The sequence below is a fragment of the Pezoporus occidentalis genome, unplaced genomic scaffold, assembly GCF_034315485.1.
Source record: "Pezoporus occidentalis ecotype Australia unplaced genomic scaffold, CSIRO_AGI_Poc_V1 ctg317, whole genome shotgun sequence".
Taxonomy (NCBI): Eukaryota; Metazoa; Chordata; class Aves; order Psittaciformes; family Psittacidae; genus Pezoporus; species Pezoporus occidentalis.
In genome coordinates this window covers 10,118-31,164 of record NW_026915126.1, presented here as the reverse complement: position 1 = coordinate 31,164, position 21,047 = coordinate 10,118, and the positions used below count along the sequence as shown (strand labels likewise).

The 21,047-nt window shown below is 43.4% G+C and overlaps 1 protein-coding gene across 1 annotated transcript; it reads right to left on the bottom strand.

Annotated features, from left to right (window-relative positions):
• Positions 1-409: 409 nt before the first annotated feature.
• MAPK15 (mitogen-activated protein kinase 15) lies at positions 410-19,400 on the bottom strand. The gene is made up of 13 exons (XM_062628465.1): positions 19,291-19,400; positions 16,192-16,290; positions 15,736-15,765; positions 13,898-13,988; positions 13,251-13,381; positions 12,923-13,086; positions 11,796-11,935; positions 8,915-8,972; positions 7,066-7,203; positions 6,711-6,816; positions 5,653-5,950; positions 5,067-5,212; positions 410-870 (listed from the first exon to the last, which is right to left on the bottom strand). The coding sequence occupies exons 1-13, from the start codon at positions 19,357-19,359 to the stop codon at positions 664-666; spliced, it is 1,677 nt and encodes a 558-aa protein (XP_062484449.1). The 5' UTR covers positions 19,360-19,400; the 3' UTR covers positions 410-663.
• Between the last annotated feature and the right edge of the window lie 1,647 nt (positions 19,401-21,047).

Below are 21,047 nucleotides of genomic sequence, written 5' to 3'. Positions count from 1 at the left end.
ATACAACAATATAAAATGGATATTCCATCAATGGCAGTGATACTCACATGTTAAAATTGAGTTCCTTAATCCCCTCTGTAACTGTAGTCCCAGCATTCTGGAATAAGAATCATTTATCATAGATCAAGTAAAATTTCAGAGACAAAGACTTCTTATAATAACTTTAAGTTAATGAGGAAAATGTATCAAAAATCAGCATTAAAACAGGAATCTAGTTTTAAAGTTTACTGTTGTCCCCCTTTTGCCTGATAACAACTTCATGATGTTTCAGCAACAGTATCTCTTGAAACATTGCTTTCTGAAAGCAAAAAACAAATAAATTACTGTGTTATTTATTGAACAAGATACTTCTGGATTTTTCCCTTTCACACATAACAAACATTGATTGAAAGACAAAGATTTTCTGTAATGCAATGTAAAGTATTTATTATTACAATATTTGCAATATCACAGTATTACGTGGTAGGTAAGCTATTAAATGTGGTAGCAGAACCCGCCTGCACTTAAAATGCTTTTCTACATCATTTTAGTGAAAATAAGCCACCACTGATTATGTTCATTTACCCCAGAAGAGTCATAGAAAATAGTGGAAAACAAACTGAAGGGTTCGGTTAGGGGACTGATGAGATGAGCTGACTTCACCTGGTTAGAACACTTCCATATTCACTGCTCAAGTTGCTGGGAGGACTTTGATATTGGAAGACTCTGCAGCGCAGATTTACATATGGTTCCATAGGCCTGAGAGTAACTGCCCATCGATGCTTTTGGGTCACCAGCAGCTCCCATATTTGCAGTAATCCTGAACATCTTTTTACTGGACTTCAGAGGGGGACGAACATCTTTGCTGTGAAACTGAGTATTTCTTGGATTCTGTGCAATAAAGAAAAGCCAAGATAGTAACCTGTATAGCTTTCTAAAATACAAAAAAGGAACACAAATTTTACTTCAGCTTGGAGTAGGACAGATCATGAATATTGTATGAACAAGCAGCGCTGTTCTGCAAGATCAAGAACAGGATGGTGAGAAGGATGTGAGGGAAAAGGGCTTAAGAATGGGTGCATCATGAACTACTGGCACTGGAGCAGTATTCTTTTGTGGGGATGTGAGAAAGTCCCATGACAAAAAAGTCACTCTTCAGTGCCATAGAAAGGGTAATCTGTGGTGTCTCCTTCCATATTCTTCCTCTGCCATAAGCTTCTTCTGATCACCTTGTGTTGCCTAGACTCCTTGAGCCAGGCAGCAGACAACTGGCTCAGGAAAACGAAAAAGCAGGGGCAAGGAGGTCATGTAAGAACCCAATGAGCTTAAGAACTTTCACAAGGAAGTGTGACCAGGAACAGGGAAAAAGGAGGAGCAGAGACGACAGGACTGAAACTGTCACTGTTCATCAGCAGCAATCCATTAAGTTCATTCCAGAGGTAGTGTGAATTCTCCAGCTAAGTTTAGAATATATCACAGTCTCAATTTGGCTAAAAAAGAATTTGCTACCTACACGCTTTGGACAGGACAAGTCATTGCTGAAGATAATGTAAAAGCAACTGATCTATGATTCTCAGTCAGAGGGAGTTTTTAGTGCTGCTCACTGTCTGAACCATGTGGTCACCACTTGTCTGAAGTGATAACACTAAAACTAGAATGCAGTCTGAAATTAGCCCGTCCTCTAGAAAAAAGGCAGTGGAAAAGTCATGTATCTCAGCACACCTATAGAGATGTTGCACTAGAAACTCAAGATGGGAAAAGGAAGTAGAGGCAGAGGATCTGCAGAGATATTTTTTCATTGCTTACTGTTGGGTGACACATATAATCCATTACAGTTAATATTTGTGGGGAAAAAAAAAAATACTGCTAATGAGGCAGAGACTGATTTTCCAAAGGGCTGTTCCTCTATGTTCTCTGAAGTACCTAATTTCCATACTGAAATTCAACAATCATTCACAGAATTCCTGCATGAACCTCCTCTTGCTGCTCAAGTCACAGGTGATAGGGTTGTTTTGACAGATTGGGGTTAGACTTCAAAATCCAGGAGAAAGTATTTATAAACCCAGACCAGATGAAGATCAGCATTACGCATTCTGCAGAAGTAAGGCCACATCTGTGCCCTTGCAGTTTCCTGGTGATACTGATAGATGGTCTTCCTCCTCTTCCTCTCAACACTCTGCCTTATGCACAGAACTTAACTCTGGGTTGTAAAGTTCATTAGCAGACAAAACACCTGAATGTAGGCATTGCAATATGCAAGTTCCTATGCCCAAGCTCTGCCTGGTGATGGACAAGAAGCCAGCTGAGAGTTTATGGGTCAGGATTAAGGGGAGGATAGGGACAGGTGACATTACAGTGGGAGTCCGCTACAGGCTGCCCAACCAGAAAGACTGAGCAGATGAGGCCCTCTATAGACAGGAGCAGCCTCATGTTCAGAAGTCATGGCTCTCATGGGGAACTTCAACCACTCTGATATGTGGTGGAGGGACAGCACAGCAGGACATAGGCAATCCAGGATATTCCTAGAATACACTGACGATAAATTCCTTCTCCACATGTCAGAGGAGCCAATAAGGAGGGGTGCTCTGCTGGACCTTGTTCTCACCAACAAGGATGGGCTGGTGGGGAATGTAAAGCTCAAGGGCAGCCCTGAAATGGTGGAGTACAAGATACTTAGAGCATTGAGGAGGGTGCACAGCAAACTTCCAGCCCTGGACTTCAGGAGAGCAGACTTCAGCCTCTTAAGGGATCTGCTTGGTAGAGTACCATGGGTTAAAGCTCTGGAGGGAATAAGGGCCCAAGAAAGCTGGTTAACACTCAAGGAACACCTCCAAGCTCAGGAGCAACACATCCCAAGTCAGGCAAAAATGCCAGGGGGTCTGTGTGGATGAAAAGAGTTCCTGGACAAACTCCAGCGCAAAAAGGAAGCCTGCAGAGGGTGAAAACAAGGACAGGCAGCCTGGGAGGAATACAGATAAACTGTTCGAGCAGCCATGGATCAGATTAGAAAAGCTACAGTGCTGATAAAATTAAATCTGGACAAGGACATCAAGGGCAACAAGAAAAGATTCTATAGGTACCCTGGTGATAAAAGGAAGACTAGGGAACACATGACCTTCTCTGGAAGGAAACAGGAGACCTGGTTACCAGAGATATGGAGAAGGCCTTTTCTTTTTACCTCAGTCTTCACTGGCAAGTGCTCCAGCCACACTGACAAATGGCAGAAGGCAAAGGCAGGGGCTGGGAGAATGAAAAACCACCCACTGTAGGAAAAGAGCAGGTTCAAGAACACCTAAGGAACCTGAAGGTGCACAAGTCCATGGGACCAGATGAGGTGCATCTAAGGGTCCTAAGGGAGCAGGCAGATGAAGTGGCGAAGCCACTTCACATTGTATTTGAGAACTCATGGCACCGTGAAGTTCCCAGTGACAGAAAAGGGAAATATAACCCCCAGTTTTAAAAAGGGAAAAAAGAAAGACCTGGGGAACTACAAGCTGGTCAGTCCCTTCCAATCCAAACTATTCTATGAGTCTGTGATTCTGTGTGCATCTAATCCATGTCAGAGGCAAGTTATGTCCAGTTATTTCCCCTACTAGCATAAACTCTTCAGTTGGAATCATCAAATTACAGACTTGTTCAGGTTGGAAAAGACCTTTAAGGTCATCAACTCCAACCACTAACCTTACACTGCCAAGGCCACCACTAAACCATGTCCCTAAGTGCCACACATATACACATTTTTTAAATACGTCCAGGGACAGTGACTCCACCACTGCACTGAGCAGCCTGTTCCAGTGCTCGATAATCCTTTTGGTAAATTAATTGTTCCTAATCTCCAGCCTAAAACTCCTCTGGCGCATCTTAAGGCCATTTCCTCTTATCCTGTCACTTGTTACTTGGAAGAACAGACTGACATTCCCCTTGCTACAACCTCCTTTCAGGTACTTGTTGGGAATAATGACCTACCAGGTCCCTCAGCCACTCCCCATCACACCTGTGTTCCAGGCCCTTCAGCTCCATTTCCCTTCTCTGGACGCGCTCCAGCACCTCAATGTCTTTCATAGTGAGAGGCCTAAAACTGAGCACAGAGTTCAAGGTGCAGCCTTACCAGTGCCCAGTACAGGGGGACAGTCACTGCTGCCACACTGGTGCTGATATAGTCCAGGATGCCATTGGCTTCTCAGCTGCCTGGGCACAAACTGCTCATGTTCGGCTCTGTCAATCAGCAGTCCAAGTCCCTTTCCATGAGCAGCTTTCCAGCCACTCTTACCCAAGCCTGGAGCATTGCATGGGGTCATTGTGGCCCAAGTACAGGAACAGGCACTGAGCCTTGCTGAACCTCATCCCCATGGATCCAGCCCGTCCAGATCCCTCTGAAGAGCCTCCTGCCCTCCAGCAGATCAGCACTCCCACCCAGATTGGTGGTGTCTGCAAACTTACTGAGGGTGACCCTGATCCCCTTATCCAGATCACTGATAGAAAGATTAAACAGAACTGGCCCCAGTACTCAGCCCAGGGGAGCACTGCTTGTGGCTGGTGCCAACTGGATTGAACTCCATTCACCACCACTCTCTGGGCTTGGCCATCCAGCCAGTTCTTTACCCAGTGAACAGTGAATGAGTTTACCCATTCAAGCTATGAGCATCCATTTTCTCCATGAGAAGCCTGTGGGAAAAGGTGTCAAAGGCTTTACTAACGTCTGGATAGAAAACATTCACAGTTCTTGCCTCATCCACTAAGTGGGTCACCTTGTCATAGAAGATCAGGTTGGTCAAGCAGGATCTGCCCATGCTGAGTTAACCTAAGAGCACACCCTTAGCTTTCTATTTAAGGGAACATACTCTATACAAGCTCAACTGCTTTATCAAACTAGGTTACAGGTACCACCTGACTGACATACATAGAAGCAACAATATTGCAATGCGTATTTTTGACTGATAAAAATGTATTAATTTAGTTACAGAGCAGGCTCTCATTTAAGTATCTTTACAAAGTTGCAGATTAAGATATTTTGTGTCTACATAATTTTGGGCCATAAAAAGATAAGGTTGGTTTTTTTGTTTTTTTTTGGTAGGACTGCTACTCACATTGTAAAGGTTCTGTACACTTGTAGGAGGTCGCCCAGCATTAGCCCATGTGATTTGTCTCTCCAGTCTCCTATTGTTGGAGGTTCTGGCCTGTTGAGAAAGTGATGCTGATGAGTTCCTGGTAAGAGCACCAGAATTTGCATTACCTGCAGCATAAAAAAAAAAAAAGAGAGAAAGTAGAAAAATTATAAGGACACAGAACACAGCGACTGAGGCAGAGACAGAACATAGAAACTGAGTCAGCCCCTGCCACATAACTTCATCTCACTAAATATTCAGAATAAAATTAGGCTATAGTAGCAAAGAAAACCAGTTCAAAAGGGCATGGGAAAAGATAACAGCAGCAGAAAAGCAAGGAGAAGACAGAAAGGAACACAGAGTCAAAACTGAGGCAGGAAAGAGCCAAAGAGAATGTCACACACTCAAAACTCATTCAACTGTGTTTTCATCTTACGTCATTTCACCCTCTCATTTTGCCATGTAAATTCCCCTTATTTCTCTTCCCCACTCAATGTCTTTTCTTCTTTCTTCCCCATAATAATACCTCATGATGGATTACATCCCACTGTAGGAAGGTAGTACCTACTTTGAACAGCAGTGTGTGTTATAGGATTGTATATCACATGGATCTTTGATCTCTGACATAAAGGTCTTGTTAAATCTTCATTCTGGCTGGATACTTCTGTCTGGATACCACATGTAGTTTCAGCATGCACATGTGGAGCTTCTAGAAGAGGTGGTATTGGTTCTATCTGGCCTTTCTTGGTAGGTAAAATCACAGAAGTGGAGTTTGGAAGTGGCCTAGATTCCGACTGACTTCTTTGTATGTTTTCTCTCCACATTTGCTCCTTTGGATGGCTATCTGGTTTCTTTTCAAGGATCATCTACAGAAAGGAGAAGTTGGTTAGACTTAACATAGTTACACAGCAAAGGAACAAAACAAAACCAAACTGCAATTTCTTTCACAGCATAGGTAAAAAGTATAATTTTACAATTAATTTAGGTTGGAAAGAAGATAGAAATAAAATTCTCAGTGGAAACAAAGAAGAGGCTGAAGCAGTAAGAAAAAGTATTGGGTGAACAGGAAATTTCAATATATCCTGAGAGAGGACACCACTAAATAAAATGAGCATTAGCCTTGGAAAAGACAATCCACATGTTCAGAAGATTAACACTATGCTGTTCCTTATCATCCCTTTCTAGAACTTTGCAAAGCTGATTTTTTTAATGGTCAAAGCAATATTCACTCCGATTTGTGCATAATTATTTCTCACCTACCTCTACACAATATTATCTAGCAAAAGAATCCTTGTCTTGGTATAGACAATTTGCTCTCAACTTCCTGTAATAATTCTTCCCAAGTTTGACACCCTATCAGTAAGATAATTCAAAACTATTTACTTGTTTCTTAGCCTTGTACCTACATTATGTGTGACCAATCTGTTGACGTTTAGAATATCTTTTGTACCTGTGCTCCATATTCACTTTACTAATTCCTCTTCTCCTGACTCCTAATGCTCTATCACAATAGAATTTACTCATTTTCTTCTACTGAACACCTTAAATGAAATTAAGAAAATGACAGCATTCATTAAGCACGTACAATTACCTTGGACTCTGGAAAAATAAAGTAAGCGAAAGTACCTCGTATAATTTATTCCGGTACTCTGCCACAGACAGCCGGATATCATCACCTAAAGGAAGAACCACATCATGACCCAGAGAGGGCTCCGCGGCAGGACAGTGAAACCTAAGAAGATGATAACACATAATGTAATTCACTAAGAGCAAAACCAGCACCACAGATCAATAATGTTAAAAAGGATTGTTAAATCATCCAGGGTGACCTCTAGTATAACGAGGGTTAGAGAAAATGAACAGTTAGCTTTGGGTGCAGTTTTTATTTTTCTACCAGGTGTATAAAGAAAACTTGTGCCAAGTGTGGGTCTGTAACATCTCAGAAGACACCAGGGAAACTGCACTTTGATATTACTCTCACCTTTTCACATAAGGATGCTGCAAAGCCTCCTCTGCTGTGAGTCGTTTGTCAGGGTTAAACACTAGAAGTTTCTTCAGAAGATCCAAGGCAGGCAATGGAGTAGAGGATGGTAAAATCTCCTCAAATGTTACTCGCTGCCTAGAAGTCAGAAAACAATGATATAAGCTTCCAGTGTCTAATTCACAGTGAAGGCATGAATTAACAGTTCTGTGAATCACATCAAGGGACACCTGACTCCAGAATTCACTCACAAATAGTGCCATAACCCTGGAACACTCTGAAGTAGAGGCCTGTGAGTACGGTGAAGTTTTTACCCCTTTGATTAGGTTTGAATGCCTCCCTCCTAGCACTAGGAACCTACATGAAGTACCTAACTTGCAAATCTAGTCTTTGTCTTGTTTCAGTGGAAAGAGTGATAGATACCAGACAGTGCCAGACACAAGGAAATAACGAGTTCTCTGGCCAATGAATCCTTCTGTTCTTTTGAAAATGCAGGAAGCCCAAATTCCTAACTTGGACATTTCAGTTCAACCATTAAAGATCCCATGAATCCAGCCCTTAGACCACAGAAATGTATTTCTGTAGAATCTGCAATGAGAAGATGAACTTTAGAAGTCTGGTTTTGCATTTAAAAATCTTAAATATAATTATTAACATCATGAACATGAGCACATCTAACACATTTGAAAAATCAGTTTTACAAAACAATTCTTGCTTATATTTTAAATAACATTGTTACACCATGACAACATTCTTTTAGTTTAGAAAAATGATCCATCACTGAACATAGCATATGGACTGAGTGGCTCAAAAAAAACCCTTTTTTGTTTTGAAGAATAACATTTCACTTGCCTTTTACCTATCTGGAACCATCTATCAGAACTCAGCCGTGCAACTTTAATTTTGGGGGGGGGGGGAGAAGATAACATCCAAAGAGAAGGGCTGTCAAAAAGAAGTGCATTTCAGGCAGGAGTTAATGGAGAGCTTCAGTTGCTGTCTTTCACCTTCAGAGAAGGGTTATAGTAATGAGAGAGCTCTTCTCAGAGGTGCTGTGGGGGGTGACCCTCGCTAGCAGCTAAGTCACTTGCTCACTTTCCCTTCTCTGCCTTTTGACATGCAGCAGCTCTACAACAGAAGGATTTACCAACAGGCTGGGCAAGCGAGAATCACAGAATCAGAGTGCTTAAGGTTGGAAGGGACCTCAAAAACCAAAGTCAACATGAAAACCCACATACTGCTCATGTGAACAAGACCTGCTAGAGTTTATGGTTTGAGCCATCCTAACCTAGAGCTATGAAAACATAGCGTTCAGAGGAATCACACCACACATAGCTGGGCTATGCATGTTGCAGACTTCTCAATGAAAAGGGATGCCCACCAGGATACTTATGACACGTAAGAGCAGAGCACACTTACGGACACCAGTGAGTAACTTCCTATGGCTGTAAGACGGTGTAAGAGCATCAAGTTTACTAATGTTTACTAATGAGGTATGTAATAAATACAGAATATTGTGTTTGTCTGGGTACATAACTGTATGATCCAAAAGAACCATGACAGATATCAGGAAAACTAATCAAAATGCCTCAGGATAAGAACATACTCCAATTTTCAGGAAGTTCACATGACAACAGCTTGGAATGTCAGCCCATGGGCCCAACCTCATTTTTGTTTGTTATTCCCAGATTATGTCATTGGTCTTTTTTTTTTTTTTCAATCTGCAGAGAGCAGAAACCATTTCCGCTGGGGAACAGTGGAAGGTGAAGTGCAGAACTGCAGTAGAGTTTTCTGTCACCATCATACAGCAGGATTGCTGACTTCTGAAACACAGCAAACACACAAGGCTTACCGGGAACTGATGCGGTTAATAACTGAGGCTCTGTAATCTGGCTGCACAGCCAAAATGTCTGCAACAGTGAAAAGAATTACTGTTAGTGCCATGAATGTGCACAAGTCTATGGGACCTGATGAAATCCATCCACAAGTCCTGAAGCAAATGAAGTTGCTAAGCCACTGTCCATCATATCTGAAAAATCATGGCAGGCAGGTAAAGTTTCTGATGACTGTAAAAAGAGAAATATATCCCCCATTTTCAAGGGAAATATGGGAAGACTACAGACCAGTCAGTCTCACCTCTGTGCCCGGTAGGATCATGGAGCAGATTCTCCTGGAAAGTATGCTAAGGCATATGAAAAACAACAAGGTGGTTGGTAACAGTCAACACAGCTTTACTAAGGGCAAATCCTGCCCGATCAATTTGGTGGCCTTTTATGATGGGACTAGAGAACTGATGGACAGGGGCAGAGCAGCTGACCTTGTCTACCTGACTTCTGCAAAACATTTGACACTGTCCTGCATTACATCCTTGTCTCTGAACTGCAGAGACATGAATCTGATGGATGGATCACCTGGCAGATACAGAATTGGCTGGTGCTTGCACGCAGAGTTGTGCTCAATATCCAACTGCAGACAGGTTAACAAGTGGTGTCCCTCAAGGGTCAGTGTTGGGACTGATCCTGTTCAACATTTTTGTCAGCAACATGGACAGTGGGATTGAGAAGCCCTCAGTAAATTTGCCAATGACACCAAGATGTGTGGTTCAGCTGACACACTGAAGAGATGCCATCCAGAAGGACCTTGACACACTTGAGAGGAGGCCAATGCCAACCTCATGAAGTTCAACAAAGCAAAGTGCAGGGTCTTACACCTGGGTCAGGGCAATCCCAGGCACAACTACAGGTTGGGTGAAGTGATTCAGAGCAGCCCTGCAGAGAAGGACTTGGGGTGTTGGTGAAAAAAAGCTGAACATGAGCTGGGTTCAGTGTGCGCTCACAGCCCAGAAACCAGCCGTGTCCTGGGCTGCATCAAAAGCAGTGTGAAGGGGGTGATCTTGCCTGTCTACTCTGCTCCTGTGAGACCTCACTTGGAGTACTGTGGGCAGTTCTGATGTCGCCAACTTGCTGTTAGAGCAAGTCCAGAGGAGGCCACAAAGATGATAAGGGGCTGGAGCACCTCCCATATGAAGACAGGATGAGTACATTGGAGCTGTTCAGACTGAAGAAGAGAAGCTGAGTGGAGACTTCAAAGCAGCTTCCAGTATCTGAAGGGGGCTACAAGGATACTGGAGAGGGACTCTTAATTAGGGACTGTAGTGATAGGACAAGGGGTAATGGTTTCAAACTGAAATGGGGAAAGTTCAAATTAGATATAAGGAAGAAGTTCTTCCCTGTGAGGGTGGTGAGGTGCTGGCACAGGGTGCCCAGAGAAGCTGTGGCTGCCCCATCCCTGGCAGTGTTCAAGGCCAGGCTGGACAGGGCTTGGAGCAATCGGCTCTAGTGGAAGGTGTTCCTGCCCATGGCAGGGGGTTGGAGCTGGATGAGCTCTAAGGTCCCTTCCAAACCAAAGTGTTCTATAATTTTATGCTAAGGACCACCAGAGCTACACATTTTATGAAGGAAAGCAAATATTTGATATTAATGTAGGAAATTACCCTAAGAAAACTTGAATGGAGATCTTATAAAAGGCAGATGGAATATTTACTCACGAATTCTTTAAGCTGATTTTCTCAGTTCCTATTCATTCTATAGTAGATTTCATAAACTTGCATTCTTATGCACCCACATTCTTATGCACTTGCATTCTTATGCACCCACATATGCAGAAGTATGACGATATCTGAGGCCAAATGATCTGTCCAAGATCACTCGTGTGGGACACAAAGAACAATGGATACCAGCTACTGATTTTGTCATCACATCTGCTGGGGTTCTTTTTGACTGGTGATGATGAACTGCTTGTTGAACACATCTGTCATACTCTCAAAGAGTCAACAGTTGCTATGGAATGCTTTCTGCTTCAGAATCTTGCTTCTTCAGTCCCCATAACCTCTAGGCAAAGTTGTTGCAATAATGTTTTGAACAATTGTCTCTTTTCACTTTTTTGGCTAAAAGAAAAAATTGTGCCTGTGACATGCTGCAACCTTGCAGCCATTGTCCTGTAGTAAAGACACAGGACCTTCTGCTAAAACAGCCACTGTCCTCTGGTCTTGTCTTAGAGTACAGACCTTCTGGTTATGACATTATCAACACATTCTTCAATTATATCGCTGAGAATAGAATAGCATTTTTTATTTAATAACTGGCTATCTTCTAACTCCTGTTTTGGTGTTTTCACACACATTTCCATTCATATTTCACCCCCAGCAATCAAATCTCTTAATAAAAACTATAAATAACTTTAAGCATGAATGGAATTCTCCAACAATGTCATGTCCTTAAACTGAAGGTAGTTATTTTTCTAAAAAAAAAACCTATTTGCTAGCTCAGAACATATCAACATGTTGCAAAAGTTCATAAACTGTATGGGCTGTTAGACTGGAACTCATAGAAGACATAATAATAATCCCTTTTAGATTTAACATATACTTCTTCCAGCTTTCACTTTGGTGTTTAGATGTCCAGATCAAAAAGTCCAATTTCTCTTTATTATACAAGTCCTCCTGAAGTACGACACTGTTTTAAACTGTTATCCTCTTACAGATCTCAAAACTGCTTTGAAGGCCTGGTTCTTGTTCCTCACCCAATCAAATATTGGTTTCAAAATTAAGTCTTTAATTTCCTTGGAAAGATGTTACAATGTCTCTGAAGAGATACTTTCTTCCCTGATCCAGCTGGGCTGCTTTCCTTCACCCTTTTAATCTCTAAATACTTTTCCCCACAGAAGAGCCCTACCTTCTGGGGATGGGGCAGGAATGACCCTCAAGATCTGCTCTATTTGATTCACTGTTGAAGTTCCAGGAAAAAGAGGTTTCCCAATTAGCAGCTCTCCCAGAATACAGCCAATGCTCCACATGTCTACACCTTTAGTGTAACTACAAATAAGAACAGAATAGAGTTAGGACAAAGTCAAGCAACTGTTTTTCTGTACCTGGTATTCACATCACCTACATTAGTTTATTTTGCTAGCAAAACAAACTTGATGACTACTTGAATATGAATGGTCACAGGTTTTAACTATAAAGTGAATGATATTTGAGAATCATGGAACTGGCAAGCATAATGTCCTGGGTTCAGCAGTAGCAGTCATTTTTCTCCTACTTGGTAGCTGGTGCAGTGCAGTGTTTTGACAGAGATTTATCCTACTGAAAGTCCATTCTAGGAAATCATAAAAGCAAATATATTAAATGTAAATTCCAGGACAAGGTACTATACACTTTTCATATCACCAACTGTGAAGATACAAGTTGCTGTTTGGAAACAACTGACTTTTCAGGACATAATGTATTTAGAAAGTGCTTACAATTATTAAGCAAAGTAAATGCCAAAAAATGGGTAAATGACAGTTTGAAAAACATCCACATTTCAAACTTGGGATACTGAGCCAGCCCGTAGGGCTTGTTTTTTTTTCTGATCAATAAGATGTTGTATGTTTAAGTCAAAAAAAGGACTAGGCCTGACTAGCTGCTGATTTAACATTTGATTACAGGATAGTTTTTGAAGGTCTACCAACAAGTTCTCCATAAATTTGGAAAGGATAACAAAGGTACTCAACCAAATTCTGCAAAGATGCAGATTTAAAAGGAGAAAGAATAAGTGTAGTAGTAGAAAGGACAACAAACAGATGAGTTGATTATGTAAGCAGGCAATCTAAGAAGCCAGGAGGGAAATGTACACATAATGAGAGATTTTTTTTACGTTGCAGAACTGAAGTTTCAATGCATATTGAGAAAGTGAGCTGCTAACATGACATTGCATCTGGTGACATCCAAAATGAAAATATTGAAGCTTTTAGACATTATGTTTTCTCAGTGGGAAGAAATTACAGAATGCCATCCCTTCACTCAATATTAAACAGTTACCTCCGAGAGGAAAGTAAGATCTCAGGGGCTCGGTACCAGCGTGTTGCCACATACTCTGTTAGAGCAGGGTTGACTTGGTCCTCGTTCATCTGACATAACGAACGGGCCAGCCCAAAGTCACAAAGTTTGACAAAGCAGTCTGCATCCAGCAAGATATTCGAAGGCTGAATTGAACAAAGGAAAATTAATAAGCTTTTTCTTTTTACTCTCTGGATGGCAGGAGATTATTATCAAGTTTCTTTTATTAGTCTCATTCTTTTAATATATTTTCCATTTAGTGTTTAACAGAAAACTTGAGTGAAGGATAAATACTGTGACTGAAATATACCTTCTGATCTCTGTGAATAACATTTCCTGAGTGGATGAATTTAGTTGCCTTCAGGAGCTGGTAGAGAATGTAACACTTGTGGATATCTTTCAGCAAATTCCCCTTCTTAATCACAGCATGTAAATCTGTCTCTGTAATATATTACATCAGTAATATATTTACATCAGTAAAGGAATGAAAGTTCCTCAAAGCAAGGCCAGAATAGACCATTGTCCAAACTTTAATCTTTCAAGTGCATCCTCAACAGAAGTTAACACTGTAATTGCTAATCATACTGCAATCTTTCTGTACTATCAGTCTGACTTGTGGTTCATGCTACAGTAGCTGTTCTATTTTTGCACCTTTTGTTATAATAAAATTGCACAGTCTCTTCCATATGCAACTCTCCTGTCTCTACAAGCCTTCTAATTTGTTACTCACTGCTGTCTTTCCTTCCTCTCAATCAGACAGTTCCCATGTAATTATTATTCCTTTTAAAGTCTCACTGCCATTCAAATCTATTCACAACTGATACTTGTTTTGAAAAACGTAATGCTCCTACTTACATGAATATTCATGTAAATCATCAACACACTATCAAAGTAGGGAAAAAACATAACTGATAGGAGAGGCTGTATTTAACTGGGTGATGCAATGCTAAGTCTCACCCATGGACTCAAAGATGAGGTAGATGTCCTTGTCATTCTGAGCTCGGATAACATCCAGCAGCTTGATGATATTTGGATGTTCTCCAAATTCCTGCAGAGGGAAGAGATCCAGCTGTCAAAAATCATTTGTCTTGCATGTGAACCATAAAAAGGGACAATAATCTATTTAATTTTCTATTTATGCTTGCTCCATAGTATGAAACCAGGCAGAAAATGCAAACAAATGAAAATCTAGCGTCTGAGACATGAGTTCTAAAAACCCCTCTATACCATTTGCAAATAAAATCCAATCATCTTTATGCACCTCAGATTTCCTACTGAATGCAAAGAATGAGTGAAAGTAGAGCAAAGTTGCCATCAACATCCATAACGAACAAATCCAATCAACTTGAGAGTGGGCTGAAACTCCCCACAGGCTGCCTTGGTTGAGCTGACTGTAATGGGAGAGCAGACAGCAGAAAGACACCTAAATACAGATATCTTAAACTGCAGGTGAATTCTACCCTCACATTTGCAGACTGACAATACTGTCAACATAATTTCTTCATTTCCTATAGCTTATTTCAACATGTTTTATTCCCTATACCTATAACCACTTCTGTGCAGCCAGAGACACTGTGGACACTTCACAATATGCCAACATTTCATGAACTACCCTGTATATAATATTATAAAGAGCTGCACCATAAAATTTATGCTTGTATCTAAAATGAGTGAATTTTTTGTTATCTGAACCAGTAATGTTGACTCTTTATCTATTTCCATCACAAATTCAGCTATAAACAGTATTGAAAAGCATAATATTAAGCTACCCCAGTACAGTCTTATAACAGCATCGTCTTCCTAGACTCTGAGGCCAGGACAAAAATTGGTTACGATGTATAACATCTAGAAAAAAAAACACAAACCAACACACTCACCTGCAGCAACCCATGAAAATACGCTTACAAAGCAGTAATATACACCCAGGCCATCAAACAGCCTTGCATTTATTCTGAGGACAATATTCAGAATACCCATCCAAATAATCTAAAGAAAATTTTTACCCAAAAGGGATATTTTTCTAGAGATGCATCAGTCTTGACAGTGTTATTTCAGTATTGTTTAAGAACTTATCGTCTTGTCCTGGAACTGATAATGGAAAATTATGAAAAAGTTTCATTCTATACCAAAAAAAATCCTACCTTGAAAAACATCTTGTCAGAGCCAGTCCTACTTATCTTTGCTTAAAGAACAATGCTCTTAATAAAGTAATTACCAAAAACAACACTCTAAAATGTGGCCCAAAATGTACCAAATAGATCTACAACTATACTGAATAATAAACATAAACCCTGCAAGCAGCATAATGACCAGCATATCACATATCACCCAGAAGGGAGTCATCAAAATGCCCAGATTCTACATAAGCACTTCTCAGTTAAAGAACTAAACTTCATCCAGCCCACCAATGCCCTTATAATAAACATACAGACTGAACTAGCAATTGTTATACACAGGAAGGGATTTGCACAAGCAAATTAAGACAAACATCCAGCTACCAATGAAAGAACATTTCTTATGTTTTAGGAAATACCTCTTCGTATGGGGCCCGCCTTGCTTGGGTCCTTAGAACATTATAGTTATGATAGCATGTCTTAAAGGAAAAATAAGACAAACTCCATTTCATTCAGGTGGTTTTGCCCAGTCATAGAAAGACTGTTTGCCAAGATGGTGCAGAAAAGAAATTAACAGAATTGTCAACACTGATCGTTGCATTTTGAAAAACAGTAGGAAGAAAATATGTGAACATCAGAGATAATGAAAAATCAGAGAGAAGTGGGGACAATGGACGTTACCTGTAGGAACATAATCTCTCGAAACGTTCTCTAGAAATAAACAACAAACAAGTTTATTATCACCCCAACAGAATGACAGAACAGAGCATAGCCTTCCCATCTCTAAAGCAGAGGAAACCCTTATATGGTAGACAGGCTAGGAAAAAAACAATTGCTCACTAGTTACAGGTGTGCGCTCTTCTTAGACACTATAGCATAACAACACATGGGAGAATCAAATTATGCATGTCTATAAAGACATTTTTCCTCAGGGATATGAAACAGTATTTTGTAGATACAAAGCTTGGCATTTATTGCTCCTAATATATTCTAATAATATCCTAATATAGATCCTGTTTTATTACATGCATAATTGTCAAATAACTAACATCTTTCAAAAACATAAATCCTGAAAATATCTATGAACTCCCACCACATCTTTCAAGACATATTAGAAAGATTAGAATAATTTCTCACCTGAGCATCTGTTTTGTTTCTGAAAGCATCAAAAATCTTTTTAACAGCCACTATTTCTCCTGTCCTGCGATCAACTGCCTTCCATACAATGCCATAAGCCTAGAGAGAAAAAGGTACAGATGAACAGTGTACTATGGCATTTAAAGCACAGTTCAGACCTTCAGTGTGGAAGTAGAACATGTTCATTAGAAGGACTGAAAGAAGGGGTAATCACCAGCTACTTAGAAGAAAGAGATTAGGCCAACGAGCAACAGTTGGTTTAGTCAAGGACTAAGCACAGCTACACTGAGTCCAACCAAACATCCACAAGGTAAAGTGTCCTGGTTCTCAAAGCAGCCAGTAGCAGATGTACATGCTCATGAAGCTCAACAAGGCCACGTGCAAGGTCCTGCACCTGGGTCAGATCAATCCCCAGTATCAAAACTGGGGGAGGAATGGGTTGAGATCAACCCTGAGGAGAAGGACTTGGGGGTACTGGTGGATGAAAAACTGGGCATGAGCTGGCAATGTATGCTTGCAGCCCAGAAAGCCAACTATATCTTGGGCTGCAAGGAAAGAAGAACCAGGTGATCAGGCCCAGTCAGCATGGGCTACTGTTAGGGAATATGGACTTGTCACACACCCAATCAAGGAATCACATTACTACCACCTAAGACTTTAAATACTGGGACTTTGCAGTCCATTGGTGGTGGCAGCTTCAGAGGACAGATGGGTGCTGCATGTTGACTCTAGACACACACACTCAGGCAGATGTTTTCCCTTTTTGCCTCTATCCTGAGCTTTCCCAAGCAGAGTCGCAGGCAGACTTCGATGAATTCATTCAGTTGGTACAGTGGTGAGCTACAGCTTGAGCTGGGTGCCACCAGAGAGGGACCCTGAACAAAGAAATCCCTGAGCAATCATACTCTTGCAATCAAAGTTTCCCACTCCTCACATGATAATTCCAAATAATAACATTAGGGTCTGGGGTTTTCTTGCTCTCCACTGGATCTCTTCACTGCCTCTAGGCAGGCCATTTCTTCTGTTATCTCTAAGGCTGCCGCTATTGCTGACAAGGGTAGTGAGCTTTGTGGCTTCCTCATGTATATGGCAAATGAACTCTGGGGCCTCCTTTTATTTAAGTAGGTTAAAAGCTCAGCATACCTATGTGAAAGTTCACATCTTGCAGCCTAAGGTTTCAGCACATCTAACTACTAAGGCTGAGTAAGTTACATTAAGTGACTAACTTCCTTCTTTACATTTAAGAAAGGCAGGTCCTGTTTGACCAACCCGATCTTCTATGACAAGGTGACCGACTTAGTGGATGAGGCAAGAACTGTGCATATTTTCTATCCAGACGTTAGTAAAGCCTTTGACACCTTTTCCCACAGCCTTCTCCTGGAGAAAATGGATGCTCATAGCTTGAATGGGTAAACTCATTCACTGTTCACTGGGTAAAGAACTGGCTGGATGGCCAAGCCCAGAGAGTGGTGGTGAATGGAGTTCAATCCAGTTGGCACCAGCCACAAGCAGTGTTCCCCCCACCTCAGGACTGGGGCCAGTTCTGTTTAATCTCTTAATTGTTTAATCAATGATCTGGATGAGGGGATCGGCAGCTCAAACTTACCCTCAGTAAGTTTGCAGACACCAACAATCTGGGTGGGAGTGCTGATCTGCTGGAGGGCAGAAGGCTCTTCAGAGGGATCTGGACAGGTTGGATCCAGGAACAGAAGCCAGCAGGATGAGGTTCAACAAGGCTCAGTGCCTGTTCCTGTACTTAGGCCACAACAACCCCATGCAATGCTCCAGGCTTGGGTAAGAGTGGCTGGAAAGCTGCTCATGGAAAGGGACCTGGGGGTACTGATTGACAGAGCCGAACATGAGCAGTTTGTGCCCAGGCAGCTGAGAAGCCAACGGCACCCACACACACATGATACACTGATGTATCAGCACCAGTGTGGTAGCAGGACCAGGGCAGCAGTGATTGTGTCCCTGCACTGGGCACTGGTGAGGCTGCACCTCAAATCCTGTGTTCAGCTCTGGGCCCCTCACTGCAAGAGAGACCTTGAGGTGCTGGAGCGGGTCCAGAGAAGGCCAACAGAGCTGGTGAAGGGCCTGGTGCACAAGTGTGATGAGGAATGGCTGAGGGACCTGGGGAGGGGTTCATCTGGAGAAAAGTAAGTTCATCGAAGACCTTATCACTCTCTACAACAACCTGAAAGGAGGATGGAGCAAGGTATCTTCTGACTAACAAGAGATAGGAGAAGAAGAAATGGCCTCAAGTTGTGCCAGGGAAGGTTTAGACTGGGTATTAGGAATAAATTTTACCCAGAAAGGGTTGTCAAGCACTGAAACAGGCTGCCCAAGGGCACTGTTTGTGTTACCATCTCTGGAGGTATTTAGAAGACAGTTTAGTGGTGCACCTGGCAGTACCAGTTTAACGGTTGGCCCTGATGATCTTAAATGATCTTAAATGCTGTGTTTGGTGTGAAAGTTTCTGTGAGTCAAAGGATGAGGGCTAGGAAGGGATGGGCAGAGCTGAAGAGGTTCTGCAGCTCAGCCACAGCAGTGATAATGCTGGTAAAAGGTTTCTGTCCCATTCGGAACGCAGAGAGAGCTGGGCTTGTTCAGCCTGAAGAAGGCTCCCCGCAGACCTTAGAGCAGCTTCCAGTAGCTAAAGGGGGGTTACAGGAAAGATGGAGAGGACATGTAGTGACAGGACAAGGGGTAGTTGCTTTAAATGAAAGAGGTGAGATTTAGATTAGATATTAGGCAGAAGTTCTTCCCTGTGAGGGTGCTGAGGCGCATGGCTGCCCCATCCCTGGCAGTGCTCAAGGCCAGGTTGGACACAGGGGCTTGGAGCACCCTGCTCCAGTGGAAGGGGTCCCTGCCCGTGGCAGGGGGTTGGAACTGGAGGAGCTTTAAGGTTCCTTCCAACCCAAACCAGACCGGGATTCTAAGATATAAACTCTCAGACCGCCATCACTAGACTTGGCTCAGCTCCGCGGCCCGCGGCAGGGACCGGGAAGCCTCAGACCAAGGCGCCGCCGGGATGCCTCCAGGCAGCGCCGCACTCGCTGCCCAGCTCCCCGAGCTCCCAAGTCCCCCCCAGGCACTCACCCCCTTGCCCAGGCGCCTCTTGATCTCGTACTTCTGGGAGACAAGCGCCTCCACCTCTGGCGCGATCATGACGGCCGGGCCGAAACGGGCGGCGGGAGGAGGCGAGGGCAGGCGAGGGCAGGCGAGGGGAGGCGAGGGGAGGCGAGGGGAGGCGAGGGGAGGCGAGGGGAGGCGAGGGGAGGCGAGGGGAGGCGAGGGGAGGCGAGGGGAGGCGAGGGGAGGCGAGGGGAGGCGAGGGGAGGCGAGGGGAGGCGAGGGGAGGCGGGCAGACAACCACCGCGCCGCCCTGCACCAGGTCGCAGGCCGCGCTCGCGCTGTCGGTTTTTGCTGCTATGGAAACGGCGCCGCCGAGCAGCGCATGCGCCAAGCGCGCCGAGCCCGCGCAGGCGCACAGTGTAATGTCAGACGTCCTGCCGGGGCTGTGGCAGGGGCTGTGGGGAGGTCTCCGGGGCTTGAGGCGCGGGGCTGCTGTTTCCCACTTTCCTAGTTTCCCTTTTCCCCCCATCCACCTTCACGCCTCCCCCTTTCTTCTGCCCCCACCGGGCGTAAGACTGCTCGGGGGCAGCGCATCCGGTGCCGTCACTTGGACAAGTTTACTTGATAAACTTGGAGGGCGCGGGAGGACGCCAGAGGTTGTTCTCAAACGGGCACCATTCGAATGCACTGTAAAAAAAAAGTTGTGTTTTTTTTTTTTCAAAAAATGTAGCTGCCACCATCGCTAATGCTGCAGAGCCCCCCGTGCCAGGCGTGTGCTCTGACTGACACCGTATTCCATAGCGTCCTTGGTGACAAACTGACCAAATACAGGCTAGTAAGTGCAGACTGAAAACGTACAGAGCTCTGGAGCCAGAGGCCTGCCATTGGTGACGTGAAGTCCAGCTGGAGGTCAGTGGGGTAAGGTACTGCGGGGATCAACCTCTTTGTCAGTCAGCTAATGAGGGGTTGCAGTGCAGCCCCAGCGAGTTTGCGCCACTTCATGTGAGGGTGCTGGGACACTGGCACAGGGTGCCCAGAGAAGCTGTGGCTACCCCATCCCTGGCAGTGTTCAAGGTCAGGTTAGATGGGGCTTGGAGCAGCCGGCTCCAGTGGAAGGTGTCCTTGTTAGGCAGTTGGAATTGGATGAGTTTTAAGGTCCCTTCCAACACAAACCATTCTATGATTCTACGATACAAACCAGGGAGGAGCAGTTGATAGAGCAGGTGGTTGTACTACTATCCAGGGACCCTGTCAGGCTGGAGAAAGGGACCAAGAGTAACTTGGTGAAGTTCATCACTCGAAAAGGGAGGAATAATCCCATGCAGCAGTACAGGTTCTAGCTATTGGGTTAGAAGACAGCTTGCTAGGAAAGGACCTGGAGGTCCTGGTGGACACCAGGTTGATCACGAGCCAGCAAATGTCCTCATGCAGCAAAGGCAGCAAATACCATCCTGGGCCACATGAGGAATAGTCAGTGAGCTGCGTGAGGGAGGCAGCCCTGCCCTTTTACTCACCACTGAGACACCATGCCTAGAGTATCTTGCATGGTTCTGTGTTCCCCAGTATGACAGACATGGACACATGAGGTTGTGTCCAGCAGAAGGACACAAAGATGATTAAGGTTTGGAGCATCTGTGATATGAGAGGAGGCTGAGAGCTAGGTTTGTTTAGCCTGAGGAAGGTTCAGGGGATCTTAGAAACGTGTTTAAATATCAGGCAGAGGAGGGGGGAAGACAGAGCCAGACTATTCTGAAACTGAAAGTTGTGATGGAATTTCAATA

Coding starts and splice junctions, on each gene's coding strand:
- MAPK15 (XM_062628465.1), bottom strand. CDS start 19,359: ATGATCGCGCCAGAGGTGGAGGCGCTTGTCTCCCAGAAGTACGAGATC. Junction 8,973..11,795: donor TCCTGCCCCATCCCCAGAAG/GTAGGGCTCTTC, acceptor TCACTGTTGCAG/ACATTTTGGCTGTGCAGCCA. Junction 5,213..5,652: donor AACACACACTGCTGTTCAAA/GTAGGTACTACC, acceptor TTTATGCTGCAG/GTAATGCAAATTCTGGTGCT.